This window comes from Solanum lycopersicum, chromosome 12, assembly GCF_036512215.1.
Source record: "Solanum lycopersicum chromosome 12, SLM_r2.1".
Lineage (NCBI taxonomy): Eukaryota > Viridiplantae > Streptophyta > Magnoliopsida > Solanales > Solanaceae > Solanum > Solanum lycopersicum.
The window spans coordinates 2,601,038-2,625,624 of NC_090811.1; the positions used below are offsets into that span (position 1 = coordinate 2,601,038).

A 24,587-nucleotide genomic window follows, 5' to 3' on the forward strand; every position below is an offset into this window, starting at 1 on the left:
GAAGAAACAATAATAATTGTTTTTGTCATAGTGACCCTCCATCTAATACTTGTCCTTAATTATAGTAATTATTTTCTTTTTTTTCTTAGAGAAACAACAATTACAATTATATTATTATTTTTTTAAAACTATATATATAACTTTTCCTTTCTTTATTGAGAAAAAGGTATTTTCATTTTTGCTTACAAAGATAACCAAAGTATGTTATTCCCACCCAAAAAAGTGCAATCCCTTATCATAAGTGAAGTATTTTCCTATTCATAGATAAAGTAATTTAAACTTTATTAATTCTAAATATTAAGATATATAATAATATATGTATTGGTAATTCTATTTTGAATTCAATTTAGGAAAGAATGATATATATATCTACTTTTGAGACATTAGTGTCCCTGTCGTCAAAGAATTAAAGCATATATATCCTATATACTAACGGATATACATGTGTCATAATTTTATCTATCTATCCGACATTTATACCATTTATACTAACAAACATACACATGTCATATTCTTATCTACCGATCCGACATTTATCGACGGATAAGATTATGCCACGTGTCCCTATTTAGTACTTCGTTAGAGTGAAGGGAATATATGCTCTATTTTTGGACGGCAGGAGCGTCAGGATCACAAAAGTACGACGAAGGATATCTGCATACCATTTACGATAGTTCGATGTATATTTATCCCTTTTCCTTTTAATTTATATATAGAATTTTAAAATATAATGAATTTATAATTAAAATCAGTCTAAGTATTACTATGTACATATATAACAATCACATTATTTCACTTCCAAAATTAACTCAAACAAGAAATTAAAACATTAAATGCAAATTAATATATAAATTGGATAATCTAAAGTGCTGGGTCAAATTTTGGGCCCCATTTAAGGGATTGGGCAATTTTTTCTCTTACTTTTTTTTTGTTTTTGTTTATATATATAAAATAAAATAAAAATAGCAGTTGCAACCAAAAACACACAAAAAAACACACACAGTGATTTTTTTTTTGTATAAATATGTTTACACATTTCATTTTTCTCAAAAGAATCAATAGAGAAGAGACAAGAAAAAAAGTTTCAATTTTTTTTCTAAAATAAAAAAAAATTCATTTTTTTTGAATGTGGAAAAAATGCTAAGGACTAATGTGTTGTTGTTATTAGTTATTTGTTTATTGGATTTTTTTTCTTCAGTGAAAGCTAGTGTTTCTTATGATGACAGAGCTATAATCATAAATGGGAAAAGAAAAATTCTTATTTCTGGTTCAATTCATTATCCAAGAAGCACTCCACAGGTAAATTATATACAAAAAAAATTGTATTATTTCATTATTTTCTTGTTTTTGGTTGTAAAGATCATTTCTTTACACTTTGTTATGGATTGTGTGAAATGGGTGTGCTTTGTATTTCTGTAATTCTTGTTTTTTTAAGAATTTTGGTTGTAAAAATGTGAACTTTATGCTTTTTTATGGCTTCTGTCAAAAGGGTCTGTTTTGTTTTTCTGTAATTTTTTAAGTTTCTTCTTTATACATTTTAATGGATTCTTAGAAATGGGTGTATCATGTTTTTGTGTAATTCTTGTTTTTTTTTAAAAGCATTTTGGTTCTAAAAATGCAAACTTTATGCTTTTTTTTATAGCTTCTGTAAAAAGGGTGTGTTTTGTTTTTCTGTAATTTTTTAAGTTTCTAAAAATCTTTTCTTTATACATTTTTATGGATTCTGTGAAATGGGTTTATCTTGTTTTTCTGTAATACTTGTTTAGTTATGATTTTTAGTTCTAAAAGTATGAACTTTACACTTGTTTTTCTGTTTATTTAATGTTTTTGGTTCTAAAAATCTTTTCTTTACCCCTTTCTTATAAACCTATGCGATTATGCTGAGTATGTTATTATTGTTGTTTTGCGTTACTTAAGTCAAAGGTATGTAGGAAACAAAAGGTAAAAAGACCCTGCTTATGGAATTGTACTGGATATGTCGTTGTTATTATTATTGTTGTTTGTGTTAGTTGAGTCGAGGGTCTATCGAAGTTATCCTCTCTATCTTCACTTATGTACACGCCACACTTCCTAAACTCCGCTTATGAAATTACACTGTGTATATTTTTGTTGTTATTATTTGTATTGTTATTTAATTTTTGATTGTAAAAATCTCAAACTTTACATTTTTATGCTCTACTTTTTTTGAAACTCTAATATATTGTCATTTTTTTTTTCTATTGGTGATTTTAGATGTGGCCTGATCTTATACAAAAGGCTAAAGATGGAGGCTTAGATGTTATTGAAACTTATGTTTTCTGGAATGGACATGAGCCTTCTCCTGGAAAAGTAATGTCTTTTTTTTCTTAATTTTTTTTCTTGAATTTATATCATGATTCTGCAATTTAATATCCAAAATGAATTAAAAAAAATTTCATATTTTTTTTTTTTGAATTTTCAGTATAATTTTGAAGGAAGATATGATCTTGTTAGATTCATCAAAATGGTACAAAGAGCAGGACTTTATGTCAATTTACGTATTGGCCCTTACGTCTGTGCTGAATGGAACTTTGGGTATGTTTACTAAAGATACACGGAGTTCAAGAAAATGACTTTTTTTTTTTGAATTTTATTATTTTAAACTAAAAATATGCAAAATATATTAAAATGCTGTTTAATCTTGTTATGTCAAACATGAAAAAAGTTGATTCTTTTTTAAACGAAAAGTAAGACGAATAAATTAAAACGAAAGGAGTAAAAGGATTGGCTTTAGTGTCTTTTTTTTTTGTAGCTTCCCCTGTTTTATACTCTGTTTTTATGTTATTTGTATGCAGGGGATTCCCTGTTTGGCTAAAATATGTGCCTGGTATGGAATTTAGAACAAACAATCAGCCTTTTAAGGTTTTTTTTTTTTTCCAACTTTCCATTCGTCTTAAAGTTTGAGTTGTTAGAAAGAGCACAACGTCTCTCTTTGCATGCATGTTAATTCTTTTTTATGAGCTATATCATATTGAAATATGTCAGAAAGTACACTTATTTGTTATAGTATATCATGTAACAACGACTCTTCACGTGTGGGGTTAATTCTTATTTCTGACTACTTGTTTGTTATGATATCATATTCAAATGTACGACAACCTCATCTAAAGTGACTATATGTTTTAAGTTAATGTACTTAATTATATCATGTCACAACGACTCTTCACGTGTGGGGTTAATTCTTTTTATAGCCGAAACATGTGGACATGTTTTATGTATTTTGAGTGGCGGGGTCAGAGTTTTACCTAGTATCTCTGTTGAAATGTGTGACTATCTCGTTTATTGAATTATTAGAGAAAATTACATAATTTTTTTTATTAATATTGAGTCTGAACTGTCATGTTTCTGGTTGACTATAATAAAAGGTGGCTATGCAAGGATTTGTTCAGAAAATAGTCAACATGATGAAGTCAGAAAATTTGTTTGAATCTCAAGGAGGACCAATAATTATGGCCCAGGTTTGCATTATGATCATGCCTTGTCTTTACACTATTTATAGAAATGAATTTGGAATTTTTTGTCTCAGTTTTCCCCCCTAATTCTTGATTAAGGGAGTCGAGCGTTGTTTAGTTTTTTTTGTTTCGTTTATCATACTTATTTGTGGTTGCTACTGTTCTTTTCTCTTCCTTGAAATGTTGTTTAGTTCCCTAATTCGTGATTAAGGTAGTCGGATGTTGTTTAGTTTTCCTGTAGTATTATTAGTAATTCCCCTACTATTTGTGGTTGCTACTGCTCTTTTTTCTCCTCTTAATTAATTGTTGTTTTGTTCACTGATTCTTGATTAAGGTAGTCGAACGTTGTTTAGTTTTTCCCTTAATCCTTATCAGTAGTATTATAAGCCATTCTCCTACTATCGTACTCTTCGTTGTGTCTTTGCTTTGTTTATCAAACTATTTGTGGTTGCTACTGTTTTTTTCTCCATCATTTTCTACAAGTTTCATTTGAGCCAGGGGTCAATCGGAAACAACCTCTCTACCTTCACAAGGTCGGGATACGACTACGTACACCCTACTTGTGGAGTTAAACTGGCTATGATGTTGATGTTGTTGTTGTTGCAGATAGAAAATGAGTATGGACCAGTAGAATGGGAAATTGGTGCTCCTGGTAAAGCTTATACAAAATGGGCAGCTCAAATGGCTGTAGGTTTGAAAACTGGTGTCCCATGGATCATGTGTAAGCAAGAGGATGCTCCTGATCCTGTGGTAAGCAATTTGATATAGGACTTGTTTCAAGGTTCATTTTAGACATCTCATATTGTCTTGATTGTGCTACAGATTGATACTTGTAATGGCTTCTACTGCGAAGGGTTCCGTCCTAATAAGCCTTACAAACCTAAAATGTGGACAGAAGTATGGACTGGCTGGTAAGTATCAAGAACGCGAATTACATGATTCTAATGCAGTTTATGTTCTTCTGAGTTGGTTTCTTCATTCAACTACTCTATTTAGTCGAATGTTCGTTAATGATATACTCTCTACTATGCTCAGGTATACGAAATTCGGTGGTCCAATTCCTCAAAGACCAGCCGAAGACATTGCATTTTCAGTTGCCAGGTTTGTTCAGAACAATGGTTCATTCTTCAATTACTACATGGTAAGTTAGAACATCTGGTTCCGTGTTCAAGTTTTTCTCGTTAAACATGGCTATTGTATTGATGTACTGTGGTTGCTTCAGTATCATGGAGGAACAAATTTTGGCCGGACATCATCAGGGCTTTTCATTGCAACTAGCTACGATTATGATGCTCCTCTCGATGAATATGGTACGAAACAAGAACTAGTATTCTTCTTGTATCTCCACATCTGCATAACACAGAACGGAAATAATGGAAAATTTCCTAAAAATTATTCATGCTTGTCTTGATGATTTGCGTTATGGTGTAAAAGGGTTGCTGAATGAACCAAAGTATGGGCACTTGAGAGACTTACATAAAGCTATCAAGCTATCTGAACCGGCTTTAGTTTCATCATATGCTGCGGTGACTAGTCTTGGAAGTAATCAAGAGGTTAGTCTGTTTTTTTTCCCTTTGAGTCGAGGGTCTATTGGAAGCAGCCTCTCTATCTTTAAGGTAGGGGAAAGGTTTATGTATACTCTATCCTCTCCAGATCCCACTATGTGAGACTACACTCGATATGTTGTTGTAATTGTCGTGATTTTTCTTCTAACGCTGTTTACATTTTTTTTGACCAATATAGGCTCATGTTTATAGATCAAAATCTGGAGCTTGTGCTGCTTTTTTATCCAACTATGACTCTAGATATTCAGTAAAAGTCACCTTTCAGAATAGGCCATACAATCTGCCTCCATGGTCCATCAGCATTCTTCCCGACTGCAAAACTGCCGTTTACAACACTGCACAGGTATAGTTTAAATAAATAAATACCGTCAGTCCTCTCTATAACCGTCATTCTCTATAGCAACATTTCTCTGTCATAGTCTATGTCATTTGTGGAACCGATCTTTCATGTTAATGCTATATTATATGTTTTCTATAACAACACTTTGCTATAGCAGCCCAAAAGTACTGAAACAAATGATGTTGTAATGAGGCAGTTATAGAGAGGTTTGACTGTATAAGCATTTGGGCCAGAAGTTTTAATGTCTGCTTGTGTAATGCTGCAGGTTAACTCTCAAAGCTCGAGCATAAAGATGACGCCTGCAGGTGGTGGATTGTCTTGGCAGTCATACAATGAAGAAACGCCTACTGCTGATGACAGCGATACACTTACAGCTAACGGACTATGGGAACAGAAAAACGTCACAAGAGATTCATCAGACTATCTGTGGTACATGACAAAGTGAGTAACTTACATTTTCCTACTTTTTTCGAATGATTATATTTAGTTCCGTCTTCACTCACACATATCTATATCTAATATCATAATGACTTTTTTTGTTACTTTTTCCAGTGTAAATATAGCATCTAATGAAGGATTTCTAAAGAACGGAAAGGATCCTTATCTCACTGTTATGTCCGCTGGTCATGTCTTGCATGTTTTCGTCAATGGAAAACTATCAGGTAGCGGAAACAACACTATTTTGGGATTATGGCAAATGCTTTTCCCTAACAGACTACTTCTCTCAGTTCCAATTTGTCTGACTTGACACGAAATTTAAGAAAGTAAAGTTTGAATCTTGTGGCCTTAAACATGTCACGTGGAGTAGAGAACAAAGAGTTGCCCTAAAAAAAGAAAAGAGACATTCTTTTTGAAACGGACTAGAAAGGGATAGTAAAACAAACAAATTGAAACGGACAGAGTACATCTTTTGACGTCTATTCCTGTTTTCCTAACATCTCTTTGTCCTTGAATTGTTGTAGGAACTGTTTATGGTACATTGGATAATCCAAAACTTACATACAGTGGCAACGTGAAGTTAAGAGCTGGTATTAACAAGATTTCTCTGCTCAGTGTTTCCGTTGGTCTCCCGGTTAGTTTTCTATTTCCTGTTTCTCCGATCCTTTATTAGCACCGATAACCAAACCTTTAAAAAAAAATATAACCTATGGTTTTAACTACATTTCAGAACGTTGGCGTGCATTATGATACATGGAATGCAGGAGTTCTAGGTCCAGTCACGTTGAGCGGTCTCAATGAAGGGTCAAGAAACTTGGCGAAACAGAAATGGTCTTACAAGGTATGTTAACTAACTAATTGCTTCTCTTCTCCCCCTAAAGCCTGATCTTCGTATAACTTTGATATGCTTTTCCTTGAGCCGAGGGTCTACCGGAAACAACCTCTCTACCTCCCAAGACCTTACCTGTGGGATTACACTGCATATGTTGTTGTTGATACCTGAATAGTCTATACTTTGCTTGTTCATAGGTTGGTCTGAAAGGCGAATCGTTAAGTCTTCACTCCTTAAGTGGGAGTTCTTCTGTTGAATGGGTTCGAGGTTCACTAGTGGCTCAAAAGCAGCCCCTGACTTGGTACAAGGTAAATTCCTACTGGTATAACATCAACAAACTACATATCAACACGTGTTTATCGATTATATGAAGTTGAATAGCGTGTAACACATAGTTAACAGACTAACATACGTTTTCCAGGCTACATTTAACGCGCCTGGAGGAAATGATCCACTAGCTTTAGACATGGCAAGTATGGGAAAAGGTCAGATATGGATAAATGGTGAAGGCGTAGGTCGCCATTGGCCTGGATACATAGCACAAGGCGACTGCAGCAAATGCAGTTATGCTGGAACGTTCAACGAGAAGAAGTGCCAGACTAACTGCGGACAACCTTCTCAGAGATGGTAAGCACATTTCCAACAACCTTTAACGGAGTTATAGGATCACATGAGGTAGAACTACAGTCTGTATGCACTCTACCTTCCCTAGACCTCATTCTGCGGGAATACACTGAGTATGTTGTTGTTGTTCCATAGGATCACACAGACGAACAAAACGCAACATGTTTGAAGAAATGTGATACTTTTTTTTACCTTCAACTTGCATTAAGATACTTCGCGAACTTGTAAATTTCAGGTACCATGTTCCACGATCGTGGCTGAAACCAAGTGGAAACTTGTTAGTAGTATTCGAAGAATGGGGAGGTAATCCAACAGGAATTTCTCTAGTCAGGAGATCAAGATAAAGAACTCGAAAAGGTATGCTTTTCGCCTTTGAGAACACTGATTCTGATTCAAAATTATGTATATCACGTCGCGTCTAAATCATAAATTTCTGTTACCATTGTCTTCTACTGTGACAGTAAAACTTGTTCAGTAACTATGGTGCTTGAATTCGCGCCGAAAAATACATACACGAAGCTAACAATGGAGGCTACAGTTTGCAAATTGCAGCTGAATAAAACATTAGAAGATAAAGAAATATTTGATTAAAAGGAGTATATAAATTTACAGAGAATTTTCTTTATTCTTTGTAAAACTTTGGTTTATAAAGTTTATACAGAATTTTCTGTTATTTGGATTATGAGATTGAAGAAGATTGTACAGCTTCCAAATACTATTAGAATACAAATAAATTTCATGTAACTATATACAATTATTACAATTTGTTTACGTGAAATATTAATACAAGTTATATCAAGAAAGTCAATTTTTTTCATTAACCAGATGTTTCAGGTTCGAGTTTTGAGTTTAGATTCGCTTTTAGTTGAAGTATTTTAACCCTCAAAGTGAGATTTTCCATCGCGAATCCAGTTACACTAGTTAGGGCTCCAAAGCAGGTATCGAAAAGAGGATTGAGAACCAAAAATAAAAAAATATAATCTAAACTATAACATTTTATTTTTTTGTTAGAGCCTTGTATAATTTGGTTTACATTAATGTTTTGAATTCTATTATAGATTTGTTTCATTTGAAGTTGAAAGCTAATATAGCAATTACAACTCCATCAAAATCATTTTATATAACAAATTATTCGTGGAATTAATTGAGGTGTGCATAAATTGATTGACATCATGGTTATAAAAGAAAAATAAAAGTAACGACTAATTAATAATAGCTTTGATCGAAAATACGTAGAATGATAAACGAGATTTAATCACGTTACCCCAAGCCAATAGAAGCATAAAACATATTTGTACATCAACTTTTTAACACTTACCATGATTAATTAGTGTGCATGAATTCTCACCTGATTAAATCATTTAATTTTAGTAAATTTAAATGCTTCAAGTTAAAATAATTGCCAAATGAGGAAAAAATGAAAGAGAGGTGTGTGATTATAATTATTATTATAAATATCAATTATTCTTATTGAAAAAAGTCAATTTATTTTGCAAATTCAAATGTTTTGCTTTTAGGATTTTAAATGCAATTTTGAAATTGAGGTATAATTATTGTTATTATTAATGAATAATGGACCAAAAGTATTATGTATTTGACTTTTGAAAAATACATTCTATCATTAAATTGATACGAAAACAAAAAATAATTACTTAGTAATTAGTTATATTAGTATCTTGACCAAAACAAATAAATAAATGAAATTGTATTACTATGAAGATAAAGAAACTTATCATTTTCTTACCAAAGATGTAAAATAAATTATTACTTAATTATTTAAACAAGATTTTATTTTTACTCTGGAGGTATTTCAATTATTATTTTGCCAAAGATGTTTCTAATTAATATATTATCAAAAAATAAATATTTTAATTAACCTTTGTAGATATTTCAATAATTCTTTTGCCAAATTTGAAAACTAATAATCCAACAACTTAATTACCCCATAATTATGGTTTGCAAATCACATTTATAGATTATTTCAATCTACTCCTTCAATTTTTAATAGTCATTTAATTGAAATATACACTTTTGATACATTTACTCTTGAATATTCAAAAAATTATATCATTTAATTACCATTATAAGAATTTACCAATAACCGAGGGACTAAAAGTAAAAATTATGTAAAAAAATACTATGATTACACTCCTATATATACATTTGCTTGTTGCTCAAGTAGTTAATTACTCACAACGTTTCATTATTTTGCGATCGATTATTCTGAGGTTATCGATAAAAAAGATTTGTCTTGCCTCTAAAATGGTGTCTCAAAAGCCCAAAATTGTTATAATTGGGGCAGGAATAGCTGGTCTAACAGCAGCTAAAAAGCTCTACACAACACAAAACACAAATGAACTATTTGAGGTTTGTGTTGTAGAAGGTGGAAACAGAATTGGTGGAAGAATTTTCACTACTGAATTTTGTGGTGATAGAGTTGAAATGGGTGCAACTTGGATTCATGGGATTGAAGGTAATCCAATATACAAAATTGCTCAAGAAATTAATGGATTTGAAACTGATAAGCCATGGGATAGTATGGGAGGTAAAGTTGATAAAAAATTGACTATAACAGAAGAGGGACATGAGGTACATTCATCCTTTGTTAACTCGATATCGAATTTTTTCAATAATCTGTTGGAGTTTTCGTCTGGTGAAGGAGATTTTGATGGTGGGGTTGGTAGAAAGATTGTTGAAAGCTTGAATCTTGAAGAGAATGGTCGCGTTGATAAGATTAGTATGGGTTCTTATCTTAGAAAAGGGCTAGAGTTTTACTGGGGTTTAAAGAAAGATCAAGGAAATGTTGAAAGTCTCAATCTTGAAAATGATCAAGAAAATGTAGAAAGCTTTAATCTTGAGGATGGTGGCATTGAAAAAGAACAAGAAAATGTTGAAAGCTTCAATCTTGAAAGTGGTGGTGTTGAAAATGATCAAGAAAAAGTTGAAGGCTTCAATCTTGAACATGCTGGTACTGAAAAAGATCAAGAAAATGTAGAAAGCTTCAATCTTGGACATGTTGGTATTGAAAAAGATCAAGAAAATGTAGAAAGCTTCAATCTTGACGATGATGATGTTGAGGAAGATCAAGAAAATGTAGAAAGCTTCAATCTTGACGATGGTGGTGTTGAGAAAGATCAAGAAAATGTAGAAAGCTTCAATCTTGACGATGGTGGTGTTGAGAAAGATCAAGAAAATGTAGAAAGCTTCAATCTTGATAGTGGTAGTACTGAGAAAGATGGAGAAAATGTTGAAGTTTTTGAAAATTGGAGTAGAAAAGCACTTGAAGAAGGTATTTTTGCTATGTTTGAGAATATACATAGGCATTATTCATCAGCTGGTGATTTAGGTACTTTAGATTTCAATGGAGAAAGTGAGTATTGTAATTTTCCTGGAGATGAAATAACTATAGCCAAAGGGTATTCATCTATTGTTGAATCTTTGGCTTCTGTTTTACCACCTGGTTTGATCCAATTAGGTCGAAAAGTCTCGAAAATTGAATGGCAATTGGAAACTAGTGATGGTAATAAGCCAGTGAAGTTGCATTTTAGTGATGGATCAGTTATGTATGCTGATCATGTCATTGTTACAGTCTCATTAGGAGTTCTAAAACAAGGAATTCGCGAGGACTCGAGTCTTTTTAGTCCTCCACTTCCTAAGTTCAAGACTGAAGCCATTTCAAGACTTGGTTTTGGTGTTGTTGATAAGGTGTTCTTGCAACTTACCCCAACTCATCATGATGGGATGAATTTCCCTAACATGATGATGGTTTTTCATCAGTCAAACGCGAAGCTGAAGAATCCGAAAATCCCTTTGTGGATAAGGAGGACTACACTTACACATCCAGTTTATCCAGAGTCAAGAGTTGTGGTATCATGGTTTGCAGGTGAAGAAGCTTTGAAGGTTGAGACTCTTGATGATGATGAGATCATCGAGGGGGTCTCGATAACAATGTCAGAGTTTCTATCAAACACAAAGCATTACAAGAACTCCATCAAGTTCAGTAAAGTTTTGAAGTGCAAATGGGGTACTGATCCATTGTTTTTGGGATCATATACTCATATAGCTGTTGGATCAAGTGGGGATGATTTGGATGCTATGGCTGAACCATTGCCTAAAGAGATCAGTGATGATAAAAATTCGAAGAAAAGTCCTCGACTTCAAGTTTTATTTGCAGGTGAAGCAACAAGTAGAAATTACTATTCAACAACACATGGTGCTTATCTTACTGGTCTTAGAGAAGCTAATAGGCTTCTTGAGTATTTTCAATGTGTTGATGTCTGAAAAAAGTTTCTTATTGTTATTGTTTTTCATATTTTGGAATTGTGTGTTTGTTATACTCCCTCTGTATGATGGGGATTTGAAAGAGTAAAAAGGGAATTAAAGAAGCTTTTCATTTAGTTTTGTTTTCAATTTGTTGATTAGTAGGAGGATTAAAGATTTATCTTTCTTATAATTTGATGGTTCTTGCTTTCTTAACTATTATTGACAAATGAACATGAGAGTGTAATACACATATACAACAATTTATACAATGTAATATTTTTTTCATGACAAGGAAAATCCACCGTCGCTATCTTTAGGTACCTTTGCTGCTAAGTCATATGCAATAGCTCACAAACCACATAATAGAGATAACTGGTACTATGGTCAGCACAAGGGAAAACCTTTGCTCCTATGCAATAGCTCGTAAACTATACAGGAGAGGTAACGTGTACTAGGCAAGTTTGATTTGACGAGCTCAATCTAAAAGACAAACATCCTGCTTTAGTTGACAAAGAGTTTCAAACTTTAGACTTATCTCGTGCAATTCCACAAGTACAATTCAATTTTTGAAAAGAAACAAAACTAATTACTTAATATGTGTACTATTTGCATGATTTGCATCATGCAGTAGAAACGTAGCATCATTTAATTACTATATCTATGGTCAGACATCTCTATAACATCTTATTATAACCGATACGATTTAAATGTATCTTGAAATGAATTTTACATATTATGTTATATTCTATGCTCTCTATGATAACATTTCGCTATAGCAAACCAAAAAAATATACAAACAAACAACGTCATTATAGAGAGACTTCGACTGTATAGTTTTTTTGTTGGTAAACCCAAGCAAAGGGATCCTTACCCCTGCCTCAGGAGGTAAGGAGGTTGTTTCCAATAAACCCAAGCAAAGGGATCCTTACCCCTGCATCAGGAGGTAAAGAGGTTGTTTCCAATAAACCCGTGGCTCAAGAAAAAACATAACAAAGGGATACACTCATTTTTGTTCTATAAAGTAATTGATCATAAGAAGTATTTTCTTGTACCTCAGAAAATTTTCAACTAGTTCTCCAATGCTTGCCATTAAGTAATAAATTCTCAGACTAGACTAGGTGATAATAATCAGTTCTATAGATACGGTCTTCAACGATAAGTCATATAAAATCACAGCAGTACTCAAAACCGTTCATGTAGAAACATTAGTAAAAAACTTCATATCTCTATCCATGTAGATGGATCAAACATATACGCCGGAAGCAAGTAGCAAAAACAAGGATCCAAAACCCTGCATGAGATGCGGGGTGAGGAGTCAGCACAAGGAACTAGCAAAAACGACAGATCAAATCATTTTAGTGTACGTACCAAGAAAACAGACGCTACTGTCCCTGTTACAAGCTCCTTTGCAAGACTACGGTATTTCCTCGGAGCAGTAGCTTCATAGCTGTCACATATTCATAGGTTTTGTTAGAAGAAGAAAAGACAACAGCACTTGTAGAAGTTAGAACCCGCAAAAAAAGAAAAATGCAGCAAACTATTATTCTTTAACATTGTAAAGTTATAGTCTAATGAGTAATCCGAGAATATTTTTTATTCGTTGAAGTATTATAATTTAATAGATTTGGAGAATTGCCATGATTCATGAATTATATCTCAGCAAAGTTGGATATCCATGTTCACTATGTAGACTTTGTACTCTTCAAGAAGTATGTCACAGAACAGATTTTTCTGAAAGTGATGTCTCTCAAATATCTGAAATGCCCCAGGGCAAGCTCTTAACCTTGCTAGTTTGCTCTAGGGTAACAGAAAAAAGATTTCTTTTACCACTTTTTCCTATAGGTCATATCTAAGAGTAGCAACTCTAAAGTCGTATAGACTTCTCGCTGTTTTCTTTTTTGATTGTAAATTTATAGACTTCTGAAGAGTGATTACTTACAGGGTAGGCAGCGTCAAAGCCAAAGAATTTTGAAATCATATGGAGGAAGACAAACAATTAAGACTACGTTAGCTACAGCCTACAAGCCCTTAAGCCGTAATTGTGACTTGAATTTTTCATCTTAAAGCTTCACATTAAATACAAGAGGATAGCTCTAATTGTACCTTGGAATAAGTTCCATGATTCTCTCAAAAAGGAAAAGGGAAGGTCTTAAAGTATTTCAGAGGAAAAGGGAAAATAAATCCATCAGGTTGCTTAATCTATCCATACTTATTCCCTACATCCTTCCGCCTCGAGAAGGAAGGAAAAATATCTCACTCTGCCTGGTTAGACAGTTTATCTAATACAAGCATGTAACATTTTTAAACACGAAATAAAATTGACCAAAAGTTAATGGCCCAAACCTTCAAGTTTAATTCCAACAACCAAAAGATGCTATAAAACATTAGTTGTGATTCACATAAAATGAATAATGTCTTCATGCCAGGGGTATGGAGTAGGAATGATCTAAGTTGCGTGTACTCTCCACTTTCGATACCACATCCGTGTCGGATTCTCCAAAAATACACTACTTTTGGCTAATCCGACATGCACTTATTGACATTTCTGAAGAGCCCAAGCAACATAGAGAATGATAACATCCCCTAAGATTTATTATCCTATTTGATGTAAACTGTTCTCAAACTTTCATCATTAACAAAAACAGCTACAACAGTCAACAAGCACACCTAAAGCCCAAGCTATTCTAACACAACCAGCCACCAAAGAGAGTTCTCTTCAACAAAAGTAACATGTACTTCATATAAGATAACCAAATTAACAATTATATGTTATTTAAATTCCTTACTCACAAAACGCAACTAGATCTTCAACAGTCTATTTCATTAAAAAAAATCAACTGCATTTCAACAAACTGACAAAGCAATCTTTTCGCACAGATGCTGATACCATCAAATATCAATCAACGATAACTCAGATACTCTCCTTCAGTAATAGCGAGGAAAATCTCAGAACTGTATACATGTAGCATAAGCAAATATTTTTATGCAATCTAGCAAAAAGCTATGTCAGTAGGAAGAGGAGGCAATGAACTCGAAACATCACCTAGAAACATCTTTTCCGTACTTCTATTAGGAAAGCAATTTTCCATATTGTTGAACAACTTGTTTTTCTAGAGAAAATATTTCTGATAATACTTTGACCAACCAAACATGAAATACTTGGACATTCATACCAAAAACACCCAATTTTCACTCAACCATACTGTTGCAACCCCTATTCTCTGCCAAACACACCCTTAATCTAATTAGATCCACTGCAAAAAACCCTCAAAATCACTCTAATTCATGTCAATTTCATTCCAATATTGATCAATAAGCATGAAAAAAATTACAAAAATATCAAAATCCACCATTTTATTAGCAACATTAAATAAATAACACATCTTTCTAATGCATGAAAAAATTGCAAAAATATAAATAAAATCCACCATTTTATGAGCTTGAAAAAGATCAGATCGAGGACTTACATGAAAAATGAAGCAGTTACAACAAGACCAATTGCAAGCATGAACACTGCTAGGGTTGGGTACCACGCATCAGGTACTGGACTCGAGATCGGTTTTGCTGATTGAGCCTTTCACAAGAAAAATTCCAAAAAAAAAAAAAAATACAACAAAATCACATCAAAATTTTCAAAAAAAAAATCACCAAAAACTGTAAGATTAACAACAAAAGGAGATGAAATTGAATACCATTTCTTCAATAAATTTGAGAGAATATGAGATGATCTCGCGTAGACTCGAAGTGTTGAAAGCCTCTACTACGGCTGTGAATCTGTTTTTCAAGTAGTTAAGTAAAGGAGGAGTGGTAAATGGTGGGTCGGGTCGGGTCGGGTCAAAAGTGACGGATCGAAAACGAGTTAAACAAAAATAATATATTTGATTACCCATATTTACGACTAAACACAGGCTAAAATTCAAAATAAGTTTAGATTCTTGAAAAAAATATATTAAAAACATATTATTAATATGGATATTCATATTATTTATTTTGATATTATTTTTTAATAGATAATATATTCATTTATAAAATTCGATATTTCTTGAATCAGATTAGATGGTTACTTGTTTTTTAAATATTTTGGTAAGAACCGGCATAATTGTTGTATAATAGCATGTTCCAATTCTATTGTATGTTAATTATAATAGTATGTTTCAATTCTATTGTACGTTAAATGAAGTACAGTCTTGAATTTCGAAAATGAAAAGTAAATTAAGTCAAATAGTTTTTGTAGAAAAAACATGTACACCTAGCAGCTTAAAGAAGTCACTCTTGAATCCGTATCTAAAAAACAAATTTATATCAAGAGAGTTTTATTGTAAATTCTTAATCAAAGATCTCGAATTCAAATTTCGATATGAAAAAATCTCTGGTAAAAAGCTTTTATCCCTGAATGTAGCCTTACACAGTATAAATCTGTAACAGTCAAACTCTAATGTGAGTACCAGACACCAAATGAAAAACGAAAAAAAGTGTTAGAAAAAATTGATAAACCACTATTTTTGTAACCATGAAAAAAAGAGTTTTGAAGACAAACATTGATAATCTTTAGCAAAATAACTCTTTAAAGTTTGGAACATAATATAATAGATCCCACAGTTGTAATTCATAAAGGATCCAAATATTTTTAACAAACAAAAAACAATTCAGTGGACAATAAAGTTACAATTGCTTCAGGAAAAAAAAAAAGAAGAAGCTGTCACTATTGTGTATTACATTATCTCAAATAGTTGAAACAAACTCACAAGCTCATACATGAACAAAACTACCTCAATAGCCTAACTGGACATGGGGTTACATACATGGAAATTGCAGCAATGTTGTTGCTGCCCGGTTAGGCGGTTACAACAGCGTCCTGTTAAACGACAACAATGTTTTCAGAAAATGATATAGTGACTGTTCAAGCATAACAAGAATACGTGCATGTAAAGAATTTGCAGATACTTGCAGTTAGATTGAAGCCAGGAGCAGAGAGAACCTCAAGGAAATGTTGAAGTTGCATATAATGAAGAACACGAGAGAAAGAACTCGATATATAGTGTTGCATATTTCTCGGCTATGCTATTGATTTGGATCATATTCTTGAAATCCGTTCTTGAATCGCTCAGCCATTTTAGTTTCTTCTTCTTTACTAACCTTACAATTTCTCCAATCAGCTCTATCTGCTATATTCAACAAGCCTGCTAAAACCTGTGGGACGTTCATGGAATGTTACGTCTGTTACTTAAGCGGAAGTATAGCTGTTAAGACATATTTTACATTAAAAAAAAAAGGATGCAAACTAAGCGTTTATCACCTGTCGAATTTTTAGCTATAAATGATACATTACTAGATAAAGGTGGACTCATCTTACCTCACGACCAAATTGAGCTGGGAATTTTTCATTCTCCTCAATAACATGTGACAAAATATCACCTCCAGGAACTTCAACATAAAATAAGCTGCAACTTCTGTCGAACTGTGTCCGCAACGCTTGTCTTCCTTCTGCAGTAAAAAGAAAGCACCAACATGTCAGCTCTTAGACTGAATTGCTCTCACGCAAGCCAATCTGTGATAGTTAAAAGACAAAACAATGAAAGCACCAATGGAGTATATTCAAATCCATGACGTTTTCCCCACAACCATGCTTACCCACATTTCCAATTAGCAGAGACTAAACAAGAAAATAATTGAATGAGGAAATCAGAGGTTTATAATTTAGCATCTGTACTGCTACTGTATAACAATGGTTAGAATTATCGGTAGAGTAGAACTTGCTAGATAGGTCTATATAATGTAGGAGTATGTACCCAAATGTGCTGGGCATATATAAATATGGTAACTTATCAAAAGAAATTGTTCACATCCAAAGCTTCTCAAGAAAATGATATTCAGTTTTGTAGTCTCTTTTTCTTCTTTTTCTTGGTTTTGGTATTAAGACAGTGGTGGAAATAAAAACCTTCCTAGGGTACACTTTATGCAGGTGCCATGCTCGTAAGGACATTTGAAGAAACTACTCATCTCAGTCTGTATACATAACCAGGAATCAAAGGATAAGGACAAGTAGCTAAAGCTGAGGCATGAATAACAACTGAGCTGTTTTTTCCACATTATTTTTTCTACCTGTACCATTTTTCTTTCTATTATTTGGTTGGGGCATGTGGCAGGGATTCAGGACCCCACGGCTTCATACAATAAAGTGAACATACCTTTAACCATAGAAAGCTTAAATCCCAATTTGTCAGCAGCCAAGTTAAAAATATCTCGAACCGCAGATGCCCTGGACGAGGGAATAGGAACAACCTACAGTAGACACAAGGAGTGGAGGTTAAGATAATGGTAAATAAGCAATAATAAAGAAGAAAAGTTAATGGAATAAAGAACTGTGACATGAGACAATTACACAATTGCATAATATTATTAATGTTACAAAAGGAGATTGATCTATTAAGGTGAGGCAGCTGCAGTTTGATCCAAGGTGTACAATCAAAATATTAACTTCTAAAAAGTGCAATTAAGGCTCTGCCTTTTGGATGTCTTTATTGTAAGCCCTGCATGACGAGTGCCAATCATGTTTGATCCCTGTTTGAATCTCTCTTCTCAACCACAGTTTAGGTAAACCATACTGAAGTTTAAACAAGTTTCTACAAATTGAACATTTTTTTTCCACAAATATTTTATTCTTACATATTTCTTTGATTTGATCTCACTCGTAATTTCAATATAAATCCTGTTAGCCAAATGTTTGTCCTTCATGGGGTATGCCTCACTGTGAGTGATGAACACAGACAACTCTTTCACGAAGATATGAATACTGAAAAAAAAATCAAATAATGGCTCTCTATGGAAGGTTTTCTAATCATTCCCAGTAGTCAGGATGCTTTGTGCTTATTCAGAGTTTCTAAGGCTAGAGATCACAAATAGAACAATACATGTGGGAGCTGCTACATAAAACCTTTTTCCACAAGTACAAAACATGTAAATTAAGTATGTTTACAAGCCAATTTTTAAGAACAGAATGGTGGTAGAGACATACCCTTTTTTTCTTCCCTTTTTTAAAATAATATGTATAGTATAGGAATACATTCATAGCAATACATGAATGTCAATTTTTCCATACCTGGAGATTGGCATGACTTCCTCGCACGAACTCAAAGAAAACTGCTTCCTTCCCTTGCTTTTTGAAGTAAGCTTTGAGGCTGCTTTGAAGTCGTTCCAGTTCCTTTTCACATTCCAGTGGCAGAGATAACGTATTGGGTGTGTGTTCAATAGGCATAATCAGCACATGATCAGGTGTTAAAGGTCCTTTAGCAAGTGCACAGTAGTAATATTCTCCGACACTAGTGATGAGATGTGACTCAACATTTGGGCTTGACAAACAAAACCAGCATTCTCTTGACCTGAAAAACAGTTAAAGTTACCACAAAACTTACTACAAAAGCAAGGGAGCACTAATGAAGGCCCACAAGCCAGTAAACATTGATACTGCAACGTCATCAAGAAAAATCAAGTAGTTCGATAACCTATTAGAGCTTGCTGTCCCAGATGCTGATCTGTCACCTTCTTCCTGCAAGCTGTGCTTGAAGTTGCAATCAGGACCTTTTTCACATTTCCCCTTGTTGAGAAAGTCAAAACACACACCTCTTGAGTATTGTTCTGAAGCCTCTTCATCATGTCTAAAATGGCACTGGTTTCCTCTTGGACAAGAGCCAGAAGAGGCAAATTTAAAGCAGAGTCTGTCACCACCACCATCTCCATGTTTCTGCTTTTTCTTGGATACATCATACCTCCAATACTGTGACTCAGAAGTACCATCACCGGGCCTCTTTGTGGCTCCATCGGGTTGGGCTGCTTTGTCAACATTTGTATATGGACATGAAGTAGCGTTTGGTGGCTTTGCACTAAGCTCAGTTTTCGACATTGTTGATGCTGGAGTGGGGGATATCGCATGAATGAATTTCTGCAAAGAACTCATGCATAAAATGAGGATTCAAAATGATATAGAGGGCTGAGGTAGACATAAAATCACGTGGAGAGAAGTTGTCATTTAAAGACCGAGAAATAGATGCAGTCTTAGCTAAGAAGATATGTTCTGCATTTTTCAGCAGAAGTCTTTCATTTCAGTTATAAACTTGTATGCCATTTAAAAGAAGTGTGCAGTTCAGGAAATTTCTAGCTTCACTCAAATTCACTTTATATTTTATAATGGTGTTTCAAGAATTGAAAGCTAGATCAGAATTTCATTACAAAAATGAATAGATTTAAGAGTTTCTATGGCATTTTGAGTATATATAATTACTATTAACAAGTTTCATGTTCAACCATAACTATGGGGCATATTTTTTTGGTGGTGGTGGTGTGGGAGGGGAGGGAGGTGAGGAGAAAGTGTGGGTTAAAGTGCGACAGCCACCGAAATTAGAGATAGTGAATAATGTTTGATTAAACATTCTCGATTTGTGATAGAACTGCTTAAGATGCTACTTTTACAAATACTAGCAGGAAATTTAACTCAAATGTCGGCTGTAGTACCTGTTTATCTTTGTTTCCAACAGGAGCTAAGCCCAAAAAGCGAGTTACGTGTAGAGCATCAACGTTAGCATATGGTTCACGATCAAAGTATACACCCACAGTTCCTGCAACATGATACCTACCAGTAAAACAAATTCAGCTAGGGAAAAATTCATATCTGTGGATTTATTGGGCAACAAAGTACAATTTCAGTTCTGGTTCGTTAAAATGAAAAATGAACTAGAAAGCAACAGAAAGTTCCTGATTTCAATAGCATTTCTTTTAAAATAGCAGGATTACAAAATAGCCATTTGAACAGATACTTCCTTCACATGAACAGAACATTGTGGATTCTCTGAAAGCAAGAATATATTTATTGAAATTTTACTTAATTTTTCAGATTGACACCCATTAAGCGGTGCTAAATGCAAATTCCTACTGCTTAATTTTATTTTAGGTGAATCCTAAGTATATCAAAGACAGACATTTCCACTGCGAAATGGAACTCTTGTAAAAGATTACCAGTTCAACCACCAGATAAAGAAGATCAGTGGCACATATCAGCTCAAATTAACTATGAAATGGCAGTCTGCAGTCCAATCGAGGTGTGATGAAGCTTGCACTATTAATAAATAAGAAAAATAAACTGAATATAAAGACGTCGAGTGGAAGCATATAGATGTACAAACATTAATTTTGTAGTACAAAATTAAAATGAAAAATTCCACATAGTTGTTGGCTCCAAATTTTGAGTTCAAATTTTCTTCTCCAAAGGTCGAGAAGGTATGTTCAAATGAAGTTCAAGAGCAAAGGACTTGGTTGCCCATGAGTCATGACACCAACTCAACAAGTGAACTGCATTTTGAAAAATATGATCACTCACCGAGGCTTAATCTCAGTTACCAACTCTGACACTGTGGGATCACTCCCAGATGAATCAGAAATTTCTACAGGAGCTTTTGATGTCGTTCCATTTGTTACTCCACTGGGCCACTCATTAGTGTTTTTTTATTAAGGAAATCAAAGAGATTGTATAGAGTACTTGCAATAGGGGGGGTGAAGAAAATGACGAAGATCAATATAAAATCAAAGGATATGTAAGAAAGATGTCTACTGTTACTGGATCCTCTGCTAAAGCCCTCAAAGCATCAACATCATCTTGACTATATGTTCCGAATTGAGTTCCACTTGGAGTTCGCCTACCAGATAAGTATGCCACAGATAACCCTAAACATGAGTACAGTATATCAGCTATCATATCCAACAAAAAATATAATTGTTGAGTCATGCACCTCCATATAAGAAAACTGTAATTCGATGCGCAGACATAATATGAAATCCAAATCTCTTTCAGTCTCACCATTCCAAAAACATGAGCTTAGACACACCCTGTTTGGTGAGATTCTATTCTCACAAAGCAAACTAACCAATCAATAGGATGAACTTTCCAAAATTAGGGTAAACCCCAGGGTTATCGTGAACTGGGTGCAGTTATTACAATATAACATTGAATACGAAAATAATAACCAATAACATCAATTGGACAACCAACTGCGCCTCAATCCAGAATGAATTGAAACAAACTAGCCAATTAAGCAAAAAAGGTACACAACTCCACGAAATTAAGATACATTGTGTGATGTTTGGATGTGCTCACATTTTATTTTCTGTTGGATATGTAAAATTGCACGGTGCTTAGATACTCTCATGAAAAGTTCCATTTTTCAAATCATAGACATCAGCATCTCACAATGTATAACTTGGAAATGGTGCAACTGCCTACTATCTTTAATTCAATACAACATTGGAATAATAATTTAGCAACATATAGTCCATTTGGCTTCTGTAAGCAATGACATAGGCTTTTGTTCAATACCACAGAGAGGTAGGAGACAATACAACCCTTTTTTTTACCAACTTCTATAGAGAATTTTTAGCTAATAGTTTTAAAGACTTAACAGCTTTCAATATATCTGCGCCAAGATTTCATTCTTGCTACATGTGTGAACTGCTAGACCAAACAGTACAAGTTTGAACAAGGAAATGATAAACTGCATTTAACAAAGTCATTTTGTAAAAGGTGCACCCATCTGCTTTGCCCAACAACTTTAAATATTATCCAAATGCTCCCCTATCTATCCCTATCCACCAAGCCGGATTAAATATTGTGAGTGCGTGTGTGTACAAGCCACCATTCTTTTGTAGCAACAAATACAAACATTCTATAACATACATCTTTTAAGCATGTATAAATGAGGCTTAACTATAATGAAGCCGGAAAAGACCATATGAAGACCAGGGTATATATCCCAGAAGAAACAAGAGCAAGGTCATTTCATTCCACCGGTCTAAGCCTTGGGTAAAGCTATGTGAAATTGCGTTAGTGGCAGGAGCAGGCACCAGGTGAAATAGTAGAGGTGTGCATACTTGTCCAGTCAATAGACATTTCCAACTATACAAAAATATGTAATATACATACACACACCACCCCTAGTAGAGTAGATGCAAAAAACACCACAGGGTGTGGCCTAGTGGTTAACAAAGTAGGCTGAACCATGAGGTCTCGGGTTCAAATTCTAGCCGAGGGAAAAATGGGAGTGTTTTTTCCGCGAAAGAGCTCAAGCTAGCCAGGACACCACAATTATGAAGAAAAAGAAGTGGATGCAGACACAAACTTCTAAGCAGCCTGTTCAGTCCGTACACTAAGTCTTTCACTTTCATTAAGCAAATTGGAATAAAAAGAAAAACGAGGTGCTGGTTAGTGCTTACCATTAAGGCTAAACTTCCCACTTCCTTTCAACCAGTACAAATTGTCACAGACTCTTAAACCCTCCATCTTAAACCCTTTGTTACTCGGGTCCTTTAATGCTTCTGACAATATTTTTGGGGACCCTGCACCATAATCACCAATGAAATAGGTCGGTATCGGAATCTTGGAACGCCCCTCAATGTAGCCATTGAATTCATCAATCCCCTCAACTGAATCAGGAAAAAATTGGCCTACGCAAAGAAGAGCATCAAATGGACCAGCTGCCTTGTTCACCTGAAAGAGTTCAAGTTCAGCTCTAAATTACAACAACAACAACAACATACCCAATGTAGTCCCACAAGGTGGAGTCTGGGGAGGGTAGAATGCATGTAGACCTTACCCCTACCTCAGAAGTAGAGAGGTTGGTTCTGATAGACCCTCGACTCGAGAAATGAACAGTCCCAAGCAATCCAAAGAGAAGTAATGTAAGTGAAAGCATAACAAAGCATACTGAGCAGTTACTACGACAAAATAATATGGTCATCAATATACACAAAAAAAAACAGAAAGCATCAGGAATCGAAGGGCTAGAAACTACGACTACTAGGATGGACAGATAGCGAGACAACACACTTCTATATACTAACCTTCTAGCCTAATTGTTCCTCCATGACCTTCTATCTATCAAAGGGCAAGAAGCTACGACTACTAAAATGGACGGCTAGCTTGACAACACACTACTATATCTCACTTGTGTTCTCCACGACCTCCTATCTATCCAAGGGAAAGAAACTACGACTTCTAAGATGGACAGATAGCTTGACAACACACTACTATCTACTAACCTTCTAGCCTACTTTGTGTCTTCCCCACCTCTTATCCATAGAAGAGCAAGAAACTACAACTAATAGGATGGATGGATGGATGGATTGCGAAATAAGACACTACAATCTGTTACACTTCAGATTCAAATGAGAAATCGAGATATCTTGTCATGGAGTCAGTGGAATGGGGAGAGACAAAGAACCTTTCATTTCATCTGTAAAGACCCATGTGTACTTACTATATGCTAAGTTCCATATATATATACAATGTACAAACTATAATAAACTGAAACTAAGTATACTAGAATTGACATTTTCCAATAGCTTCTAAGTATCAACACTATCTACTAACCTTCTATCTCTAACCTGAAATCACACAACCTCCACAAACTCAGCTCTAAACTAAGTAATCACAACATATCTCGGCTCTAAACTAAGTAATTCATATTTACACTATACCAAATCCAGAACTTAAAGTCAGCAAACTATCTAGAGCACAATTTAAACTTTATGGATACTCTTAAAGGTGCTTAGCATTACTCCCACAGTATTTTCAAAGTTATGTATTCTCTTTGAAGCATTTTTCGTGGATTTTACACATAAATTACTTCTACGTATCAAAAGTATTGGATTCAAATGAACTCGGTACCAATACTGTGCATCCGCCTCTGTAATCTATCTATTATATGAATACAAACATGATATATATGAAATTAAAGAAGAAGACGAACCGAAGAAACGCGTTTGAATAGATGATTGAGACGGCCGAGTACATCACCACAGAGGAGAATTTTGAGAGGAGCCATAGCTGAGAGCTTTGAGTTCAGTGAGAAAGAAGAAGAAGAAAAAAAGTGAATCGGGTATTGGGCTTAAATCCTGCAATGGGTTTTCAGGCCCAATATGTAACAATTTAGTGTTATAACCAATTTTTGTCTTATATCTAAGTTATACTTTTTTGGGATATTTAACAGAAATATACTAGGAAAAATTACGCG

At 34.2% G+C, this 24,587-nt stretch overlaps 4 protein-coding genes across 7 annotated transcripts; 2 read left to right on the plus strand and 2 right to left on the minus strand.

Annotated features, from left to right (window-relative positions):
* Positions 1-960: 960 nt before the first annotated feature.
* On the plus strand, positions 961-8,090 carry TBG4 (beta-galactosidase 4). 3 transcript variants are annotated; one of them, XM_069291839.1, is made up of 19 exons: positions 961-1,299; positions 2,233-2,328; positions 2,441-2,553; positions 2,814-2,845; positions 3,384-3,476; positions 4,077-4,220; positions 4,293-4,381; positions 4,506-4,611; positions 4,693-4,780; positions 4,905-5,023; positions 5,214-5,378; positions 5,641-5,816; positions 5,928-6,037; positions 6,338-6,447; positions 6,544-6,654; positions 6,843-6,953; positions 7,067-7,272; positions 7,505-7,626; positions 7,731-8,090. In XM_069291839.1, the coding sequence occupies exons 4-18, from the start codon at positions 2,837-2,839 to the stop codon at positions 7,611-7,613; spliced, it is 1,746 nt and encodes a 581-aa protein (XP_069147940.1). In that variant the 5' UTR covers positions 961-1,299; positions 2,233-2,328; positions 2,441-2,553; positions 2,814-2,836; the 3' UTR covers positions 7,614-7,626; positions 7,731-8,090. The 3 variants fall into 3 exon arrangements, with proteins under 3 accessions (XP_069147940.1, XP_019066818.1, NP_001234842.2); NM_001247913.3 differs by having other exon boundaries at positions 1,049-1,299; positions 2,814-2,880; XM_019211273.3 differs by lacking the exon at positions 2,814-2,845 and having other exon boundaries at positions 972-1,299.
* A 433-nt stretch (positions 8,091-8,523) lies between these two features.
* LOC101266198 (probable polyamine oxidase 5) lies at positions 8,524-12,824 on the plus strand. The gene has a single exon (XM_010315759.4). It carries the CDS (start codon positions 9,409-9,411, stop codon positions 11,548-11,550), a length of 2,142 nt encoding a protein of 713 aa, XP_010314061.2. The 5' UTR covers positions 8,524-9,408; the 3' UTR covers positions 11,551-12,824.
* LOC101268649 (uncharacterized) lies at positions 12,539-15,437 on the minus strand. Its single transcript, XM_004251620.5, has 4 exons — positions 15,225-15,437; positions 15,000-15,106; positions 12,901-12,979; positions 12,539-12,823 (listed from the first exon to the last, which is right to left on the minus strand). Exons 1-4 carry the CDS (start codon positions 15,420-15,422, stop codon positions 12,776-12,778), a joined length of 432 nt encoding a protein of 143 aa, XP_004251668.2. The 5' UTR covers positions 15,423-15,437; the 3' UTR covers positions 12,539-12,775.
* A 694-nt stretch (positions 15,438-16,131) lies between these two features.
* LOC101243673 (zinc finger CCCH domain-containing protein 64) lies at positions 16,132-24,479 on the minus strand. Of its 2 annotated transcripts, XR_738688.4 has the most exons (11): positions 24,324-24,479; positions 22,789-23,062; positions 21,117-21,246; positions 20,903-21,019; positions 20,041-20,158; positions 19,035-19,471; positions 18,632-18,911; positions 17,721-17,814; positions 16,886-17,016; positions 16,511-16,722; positions 16,132-16,387 (listed from the first exon to the last, which is right to left on the minus strand). XR_738688.4 is itself a non-coding variant. In XM_010315452.4 (10 exons), exons 1-10 carry the CDS (start codon positions 24,396-24,398, stop codon positions 16,594-16,596), a joined length of 1,785 nt encoding a protein of 594 aa, XP_010313754.1. In that variant the 5' UTR covers positions 24,399-24,479; the 3' UTR covers positions 16,132-16,593. The 2 variants fall into 2 exon arrangements, 1 of the variants encoding a protein (XP_010313754.1); XM_010315452.4 differs by having other exon boundaries at positions 16,132-16,722.
* Between the last annotated feature and the right edge of the window lie 108 nt (positions 24,480-24,587).

Coding starts and splice junctions, on each gene's coding strand:
- LOC101243673 (XM_010315452.4), bottom strand. CDS start 24,398: ATGGCTCCTCTCAAAATTCTCCTCTGTGGTGATGTACTCGGCCGTCTC. Junction 20,159..20,902: donor GTAACTGAGATTAAGCCTCG/GTGAGTGATCAT, acceptor TTTTACTGGTAG/GTATCATGTTGCAGGAACTG. Junction 16,723..16,885: donor CAGCTCAATTTGGTCGTGAG/GTAAGATGAGTC, acceptor AACGTCCCACAG/GTTTTAGCAGGCTTGTTGAA.
- TBG4 (NM_001247913.3), top strand. CDS start 1,138: ATGCTAAGGACTAATGTGTTGTTGTTATTAGTTATTTGTTTATTGGAT. Junction 2,329..2,440: donor ATGAGCCTTCTCCTGGAAAA/GTAATGTCTTTT, acceptor TTGAATTTTCAG/TATAATTTTGAAGGAAGATA. Junction 4,612..4,692: donor CATTCTTCAATTACTACATG/GTAAGTTAGAAC, acceptor TGGTTGCTTCAG/TATCATGGAGGAACAAATTT.
- LOC101268649 (XM_004251620.5), bottom strand. CDS start 15,422: ATGGGTAATCAAATATATTATTTTTGTTTAACTCGTTTTCGATCCGTC. Junction 12,980..14,999: donor GTAACTGCTTCATTTTTCAT/GTAAGTCCTCGA, acceptor AATATGTGACAG/CTATGAAGCTACTGCTCCGA. Junction 12,824..12,900: donor CAGTAGCGTCTGTTTTCTTG/GTACGTACACTA, acceptor CATCTCATGCAG/GGTTTTGGATCCTTGTTTTT.
- LOC101266198 (XM_010315759.4), top strand. CDS start 9,409: ATGATTACACTCCTATATATACATTTGCTTGTTGCTCAAGTAGTTAAT.